Source organism: Nothobranchius furzeri, chromosome 12, assembly GCF_043380555.1.
Source record: "Nothobranchius furzeri strain GRZ-AD chromosome 12, NfurGRZ-RIMD1, whole genome shotgun sequence".
Classification (NCBI taxonomy): Eukaryota; Metazoa; Chordata; class Actinopteri; order Cyprinodontiformes; family Nothobranchiidae; genus Nothobranchius; species Nothobranchius furzeri.
Window position 1 is genome coordinate 206,701 of NC_091752.1, and position 8,499 is coordinate 215,199.

At 44.0% G+C, this 8,499-nt stretch overlaps 1 protein-coding gene across 3 annotated transcripts; it reads left to right on the plus strand.

The window, feature by feature from the left end:
* Nucleotides 1-8,214, plus strand: LOC129160946 (uncharacterized). Of its 3 annotated transcripts, none has more exons than XM_070541897.1 (3): nt 1-2,857; nt 2,998-7,349; nt 7,416-8,214. In XM_070541897.1, the coding sequence occupies exon 1, from the start codon at nt 496-498 to the stop codon at nt 2,143-2,145; it is 1,650 nt and encodes a 549-aa protein (XP_070397998.1). In that variant the 5' UTR covers nt 1-495; the 3' UTR covers nt 2,146-2,857; nt 2,998-7,349; nt 7,416-8,214. The 3 variants fall into 3 exon arrangements, with proteins under 3 accessions (XP_070397998.1, XP_070397997.1, XP_054594018.2); XM_070541896.1 differs by having other exon boundaries at nt 2,998-7,023; nt 7,169-8,214; XM_054738043.2 differs by having other exon boundaries at nt 2,998-8,214.
* The last annotated feature ends 285 nt before the right edge of the window (nt 8,215-8,499 follow it).

The following is an 8,499-nucleotide window of genomic DNA, read 5'->3' on the forward strand; positions in this document are numbered from 1 at the left end:
TCATGACACAGATGCACCGTTAAAGAGGTTCCTCCTTCCACTCCAGCAGATGCAATACGTGTATTGGAAAGAGACTTTAAAGACGCTGAAAGAAATGAAAAGACTGTGTCACAAGAGGATCTATTATTCCTCCAAAAACTTGAGGAAGGCATAGTACAAACGAAAAAGGGAAATTATGAAATGCCATTGCCGTTCAGGAAAAGACCTCAAATGCCAACTAACAAAAAACTTGCTGAAAGCAGACTAAGTCAACTGAAACGCAAACTCATGAAGGATCAAAAATACAAGGAGGATTACATGAAATTCATGAATGAAATGATCAAAAGAGGTGATGCAGAATAAACTGACGATATTGGACCACCTGGTGAGACATGGTATATACCTCACCACGGTGTTTATCATCCAAAGAAACCTGACAGGTTGCGCATAGTTTTTGACTGTTCAGCTAAGCACAATGGTACCTGCCTTAATGATCATTTACTAAATGGCCCTGACATGATCAACAGTTTAACTGGTGTTTTGGTGCGCTTCAGACAGCATAAAGTCGCTCTAATGTGCGACATTGAAAAAATGTTCCACCAGTTTCAGGTTAAGGAAGATGATCGCAACTATTTGCGCTTCTTATGGTGGAAAGATGGTGACGTTAACAGCCAGCCACAAGCATACAGGATGACAGTCCACCTTTTTGGCGCTGCTTCATCCCCAGGGTGTGCGAACTATGGACTCAAACATCTGGCTAAGGAAAACAGATCTGCATATCCTGTAGGCTCACAGTTCATAACCAGGGACTTCTATGTAGATGACAGAGTCACCAGCGTACAAAAAACTGAGGATGCTATTCAACTAGTAAAGGAAGCACGTAAGCTATGTGCAAAGGGTGGATTAAGGCTGCATAAGTTTGTATCCAACAACACTGATGTTTTAAACAGCATCCCAACATCAGAGCTGGCAACAGATACAAAAACAAAGGACTTGACATTCAAAGAGGCGCAAACAGAAAGAGCCCTTGGCATTTATTGGAATGTAGAGAAAGACTGCTTTACGTTCAACATCATGCTGAAGGACCAACCCCCAACCAGGCGGGGCATCCTATCAGCAGTTGCAGCAATATATGATCCCCTCGGATTTTTAGCTCCTTATGTGCTCAACGGCAAGGGAATTCTCCAAGAAATGTGCCGTCAAGGAACAGACTGGGATGACCCAATACCAGATCACCTCAGGCCACGGTGGGAGTGCTGGAAAGGAGACCTGCAAAATTTAAAGAACGTCCAGATAAACAGATGTTATGCTCCTGCAGAATTTGGAGAAGTGATCAAAAGAGAATTACATCACTTTTCAGATGCAAGCACCACAGGATACGGCCAATGTACCTATCTTAGACTCACAAACAAAAACAAAGAAGTTCATTGTGCCTTTGTCATGGGCAAAGCACGTGTCTCACCCACAAAGGTCACCATTATACCCAGGTTGGAACTCACCGCAGCCACAGTATCAGTCACAGTGAGCAAAATGCTAAAGGAGGAGCTGCTCTACGATGATGTAGAAGAGTTCTTTTGGACAGATTCAAAGGTCACTTTAGGGTACATAAATAATGAGGCAAGGCGCTTCCACACGTTTGATGCGAATAGAGTGCCGAAAATACGGAGCCACACCTCACCGCAACAATGGTTTCATGTACCTACTGATGAAAATCCCGCCGACATGGCTTCCAGGGGCACTTCTGTAAAGGAACTGCTTTCATCCAACTGGCTCACCGGCCCTCAGTTTCTGTGGAAAGGAGAAATACAGCTTCCAACAAGAAAGACTATCGAGCTCCCAGTAGGAGACCCAGAGGTGAGAAAGGTGCAGACCCTAAACACTCAAGCTGTAAAACATGCAAGTCTCAGTGACCACCTCACAAAGTTCTCCTCCTGGTCCCGTGCAGTTAGTGCTGTTGCACGTCTCAGACGATATCTGCTCAAAGAGAAATCAAAGACACTCACCACTGTAGCTGAAAGGAAAATAGCTGAAACTGTGATCATCAAAGATTTGCAAGGACAAGTGTATCACAATGAAAACTTCAAGTGCTCTGCCTCCACCCGGAACATTCATAAAAGAGGACTTGTATGCACGAAAGCGATGGCGCCAAGTTCAGTACCTTCTTGAGCAGTTCTGGAACAGATGGAGAAAAGAGTACCTTCAGAACCTTATAGTGAGACAAAAATGGCACACACCAAAAAGAAACATGCAAATTGGAGACATAGTGATGGACAAAGATGACATGCTACCACGCTTTCAATGGAAACTTGGTCGAATCGTGGACACTGTGCAGGACACTGATGGACTTGTCAGAAAGGTCAAAATAGCCTCTGCAGACAAAAATCTAAACAATAAGGGCCAACGTGTCAGCAAAATGTCTGTGGTAGAACGCCCCGTTCATAAGTTGGTCTTGTTGTTAGAAGACTGTAATGTTTGAATCTACAATGCTTTAAAGTGTTGGAAAATGTTTTATTTTTTTTTTTTTTGTTTTTGAATTTTATACAAAGTATCTGTTAAGCTACTGTTATTGTTATGGAAAAATTATTTGTGTTTATATGTTCAATAGTAAATAATTTGGTGGGAGTGTAAAGGTGAATGTAAAGGTGAACTATTTCTTTATGTTTAACAACGGCAAAGGTATACGGGCTTTTATTTTGATAGCGTCATAGCAACCGTAGCCAAGTAGGGAGGCGCAACGGGCGCAACACAGAAGAAGCAAACGGAAATCTATTAGAAGTAAAGACAGAGCAAAGGATAGGCTATTAACGGTTCACGGAGAAGAAGACAAAGAAAGTTTGAAGAATACTTCTGTCTAGCTTCAGTTGATAAGGGGAACAAGGTTTGTAACTATAATTCAGAATGTTGTTATGAAAACGGAACGTGTCTATATGATTGTATTAATTGTGAAAACGACTACCAATGTAATCAGTTATGCATTATGGTTTATTTTATGATTTATTTATTTTTTGTTTATGCTAGCTCTTACGTTGGTTGGTTGATGATACGGACGGCTCAATAAATCATCATTCACCATCAGTTCCGGCCTTCTCGATATTGACTGAATGCTACAAAATGTTTTGTTGTATTATATTGCTAATTTCATGTAAATGGAAAGCCAAGGTAGCAGATTTCTGTTGTTTAATGTTAAAATGGTTGATTTCAGCATTGAATTTGTGCTTACTCGACACACAGACGGTAGTTCATAGGCCGTTGATGTGTTTTCAGGGCGCCATGTTGGCACCACCTCGTTGAGGACTAAATGAGCTAAAAAAAACAGACTTTTACTGTTACCTAAGGGCTATCTGTGTGTTATTTTTAAATGTTTATGCACCTTATTCTATCGTTATGGTAGGCCATTAAGGTTTGGACCGGGAAATGCTGAGCTAGAACCGGAGTTGGATTTCCTAAGCGTGAAACAAGATGGCGAGCCGCCCTCGGACCCCTTGAACTGTGCCTTGCAGAAGGAGAAAAACTCCCCCTGCTGGACGTTGCGTTCTTTCACTGGAATCTGGTAGGATTTATCCATACACCTCTGCAGAAGAACGCTGGACTCACAAAGCACGGGATAAACATTCAGAATAATTCTGGGATTTATGGTTAAAGGAGAAATACATTTTTTGTTTTGTTTTTTTTTGTTTAAAGGGTTTGTTCAGCCTTTTGCTGAATTGTTTTAAGTTTTTACATTTATGCTGTTTATTTTTTTTATTTTGGTCAACCACACATTTTAATGCTGTCATGGTATTAATGAAAATGTAAATTTTGTGGGTGAAACCAAATAGGAAATAATTGAAATTTAAAGGTGAACTAAACCAAAATTAAATTAAATTTTGGAATTAAAGAACTAAACTAGATTTAAAATAACACAGTGTTAACTTAAATAGATCAAAGAACAAACTTGAACTTAGAACTTGAAATTAATAAAAACAATAACCTAGGTTGAAAATAGCATCCAGGGGTGGACATTAACTTCAAAACCAACCGGCCAGCCGGGCCGGTAACTCTGAATATTTACCGGCCCCGCCAAGAATCTACCGGCCCCGCTGGTCAGCTGCCAAAACGAGTCAAAATAACAACTGAACCGTTTTAAATGTAATAAACCTTTATTTTTTACACATTCACAAACACAATAACGTATTCAAGTTTGAATTTGTTTGTTCCCTCAACAAAACACGATTTTGTCGTCGCATACTTCCGGCATACAACGCAGTACATCACCAACTCCGCTTTGCTGTACTCGAGCCATTGACTGTGTTCGAGATGAGCCAGTTCTGTGCAGATTAGATCACCGGTGATCGGCGAGCGGTGCATGCCGGTTAGATTTGTGTCCGAATTGACGCCGACTTGCTCTGACGTCATGCATACGTAGGCAACGATAACCTCGTGAGATCAAGGCGGCCGCAGATTTTGAAGCAAGGCGCTGCAGTTGCTCTCCCTTGGCTGCAAAACCTAGGGGATGACGGGAAACACCTGGCTCTCACCTGATCTAAGATCTGATTGGTTCATATTTTGATCCAAACATCCGGTGGTAGAACATGAAATGTTAGTTGGTCACATGTATTCTGTAAATCATGTTACGTTGATGATGACAACTATATAGGCCATAAAGAGAAATGTGTTTTGTTTTCTTTTGTCACGTTTCCTATGAGCACACTGAACCTTCAGCTGATAACCTTTACTTATTATTACAGTCATGTCTCCATATAGAATATATGATATCCACAAGCACGTGATGATGTGTTTCAGCTGCTAACAGGCACCAGAATTACAATTGAACAAGTGTGAACGCTAACTCGATATCTTCAGCCATCATCACCCCCGAGCTACACATGCAGGAAAATCCAAGAGATTCAACTGGCAGAAACAACTGGTTCACACCATAGTCTCTCTCCTCTCCTCTACACACACACACACACACACACACACACACACACACACACACACACACACACACGTAGAGGAAAAGAGCTGAAGAAATTGAGGACACCAGGTAGTTAAAAGAAAAACCACAGCGGAGCCGAGGCGCGCCTCGAATGGGGCGCATCTGATCTGAACTGAGGAGTGGCGAGCAGCGGCCGGACTTCGTGAGCGATTCGCTTCGGGCGCTTCCGCGGCCGGTGTGTCCCCGGCGTTTCGCCGGCTTTCAGCCACTCCCCCTGCTGCTTCCGTCTGCTCTCGTCTGTTTTCCAGGCGAGGCGCTGCTCAACTCGAACACGGCCACTCTCTGCGCCTCCCGTCTTCTTTAAACCGCCAAGAATCATTTCACCTACGCACACGCTTCTCTGCTTCATACCGTTTCGAACTGTCTCGCTTCTCCTCACCAGTTTTAAAGCGTTTTGCCGGAGATTTCATCAAGAAATCCCATCCCTGTGGTGGCGCGATCTTCCTGCGTGCGTGTGTGTTTCTAGCGTGGTTCCACTTCGTCTTTAATAGTGAACTTATAGTTCACGTGACTATAACTAATCGTGCAGTACGTGGCTAGAGGCGCGCAGGTTCACGCACGCGAAACGAAAACGGCAGCTTCCTACAGGGCGGGGCCATGATGTAGGTGAAAGCCGGTGTGTAAATGACAAATAAAGCTTGGGCGCCACCCGGGCGGTAAGTCGTCAAGTATTTACCGCCCGACGAGAAAATTTAGCGCCATTGGTGCTCGGGCGCTTTAACGGTCCACCCCTGGCATCCTTTTAAAGCCAAATTAAAGGTTTTGAGACAAATAGGATAAACGGGAACTACTGGACAAAAAAAAGGGGGAAATTAAAATATCTTATTTCCTTGGTGTTAAATGTTTTATGTCTATTGTGAATTGTATGTCAACTGTCTATTTTCTGTTTTTCTAAAAATAATAAGCCGGTGATTTAAACTTATTTTCTGGTCTGTGGGTTTTTTATGACAATTCACCTTCATTACTGCTCTAGTAGTCCAACCTAACTGGTCCTAGTATACTGTAACGACTCCAGAAGTGTTACACTATCACAAAAAGTTCTCCAACTTTCCCTCTTAGCACTTTTGATTGTTCTTCTCACCACTGCCCGTAATCTTTAATATGTCAATAAATTCTCATAAGTATGAGTCTTCTTTAATTCCTTCAAACTCCTATTCCTCTCTTTAATGACCTCTTCACATTCAGCAGTCCACCAAGGCACACAACGTCTTTTCATAGTACTTTTACTTTTTGGAATCGTTTTGGCAGCTGCTTCAGTAAGTACTTTCCGAAACGTCTGTTCCACCTCGTCAACACATTTACCTATTTGCACGTTAACTTGACTCTCTTCACAAATACGCCTAAACTCATCCCAATTTGCCCTTCTAAACACCCACCTTTCCCCCCTAACTTCAGTAGTCAAATCCTTAAAGCCCCCAATCTTAATTAAAATCGGATAATGGTCACTGCCCATCAAAGTGTCCTGGACCTCCCAGTCACTCTTCCCAGCCAATGCACTACAAGTTAAAGTAAGGTCTATCGCCGAAGTCATACCCGAGTTGACATCCATTCTTGTTCCTCGTCCATCATTCAAACATACCAAATTCATCTCATCCATTAATTCCTCAATCACCTCACCATTTAAATCCGTTTTCTTTCCTCCCCACACCGTATTATGTGCATTAAAGTCACCACACACCAATACATTCTTACAACTATTTTCTAGCAACATTTTCATGCCATTCAGTTCTAGTTTCTTACATGGATTATAATAATTCACTACATACAAATTCCCACTATCTGTAAATATTTCTATTCCAACGAACTCTTCACCCTTCCCCATTTTGACAACTCTATACCTTAAACCATTCCTGACAAAAGTTGCACATCCACCCCCTTTCCCAATTTCCCTATCCTTCCTAATGTCAGGATCTGGGGTGAGTCTGCACATTCAACTAATTACCACCAAGTCGTTGCAGGTGAGCGGTGCCGGAGAGTGGCCAGCTGCGGTGTGTTTCCCATCACCTGCCAGGGTTTATAAGGAGCTGGGAGATCACTTCACCTCGCTGGAAGATTACTCAACTTGGGTAGTTCTGTCTTGCCTTTAGTACAAGCTACAGTTCTTGTCACAGTTTATAGATCGCTACAGTTATTGTTATCTCAGTCCTAGTAGCTACAGATGGTGTTTGTGCTCTTAATGAGCGTAGTAATCATTCGCCCTGCTTTCCTCAGGATCATCTTCAGACCTGCCTCATCCAACCTCAGCCATAATCTGGAACCGTGCTACAGATCTCCCTCCTCCTGGTGGACCCCACCGCTCTCCTCCGCTCACCTCTTGGATCACGCCCCAGTACCAACACCTCTGCCACAGCTCACCCCAGATCTGCCCAGACATCAAAGCCAGCTTCCTACAGTAAGACTCCTCCGAAGAATTTATTCCACTTCAGCCACAAGATCCTCACCTCTGTCTATCCTACAGACCCCGGCCACCGGAAAGAGTGCTCTGCGCCTTTGCTACCCATCTCCACATTTTGTGGTGCCTCTTTAGTTCAGTTAAAAGAAATAAAATTGTATCTTATTTTTTCCTACCTCTGTCTCCGAATCATTCTGCATGTCTTGGGTCAGGAAACTCCCCTCAGTCATGTCAGAATCTTCCAGCCATACTCCTGACTCTGCAGAACCCCCTTCCCCATCCATCTCCGACACGCTGGCTCTCCACGACCGGACCTTACAAGCCCTCATGGAACAAACTTCGGCCTCTAATCAACGTCTCCTCCGTATGGAAGCCCTGCTTCAAAACCTGCACAGCAGTCAGCCCCCAGTTACGGAACCTCCGGAACCAGGAGCTCCACCCGGGGCCGTTGCTCAGGAACTCCCAGCTCTCCAACACTTCCGGGCTGCCCCCTCACCGCCTGCCGACACGTTTGAGGGTGAGTCCTCTGAATGCCAGGGTTTCCTGCTTCAGTGCAGGCTAGCCTTCGGACGTTCACCTCATTCATTCACTACAGAATCTGCTCGCATTTCATATGTTGTTGGTCTGCTACGCGGGCGAGCTCTCCGCTGGGCAGAGGCTAGGAGCCATGATGAAACATTTTTAACCGGCTCTTATTCTGAGTTTGTTAAGGATTTTAAACTAACCTTCGGATGTGAGGAGACACCTGGTGACGTGGCACATAAGCTGCTTCATTTATCTCAGGGGCGGAGATCGGTAGCTGAGTTCGCCATAGACTTCCGGACCTACGTGGCTTCCTCGAGCTGGAATGAGGAGGCTCTAAAAGGGTTTTTTTCTAAGGCTTTGTCTGAGAGGATTAAAGACCAACTGGCGTTCTGTGCTGAACCCGCCACTCTAAATGGACTGATCGATCTGGCGATCCGCATTGATAAAAGACACCGGGAGAGACAATCAGGTACTCGTACACCTTCACCTAATTACCCTTCTCAGTCTCCGTCGCAACCTAAAAACCAGAGCCCGAGGGAGGAACCCATGGAGCTGGGTCGTACACATCTGGACCCAGAGGAGAAGCAGCAACGCCGCAGGTCAGGTCTGTGTTTATATTGTGGAC

Excerpts from the sequence above, each read along its gene's own strand:
- LOC129160946 (XM_054738043.2), top strand. The coding sequence starts at position 496 with ATGATCAACAGTTTAACTGGTGTTTTGGTGCGCTTCAGACAGCATAAA.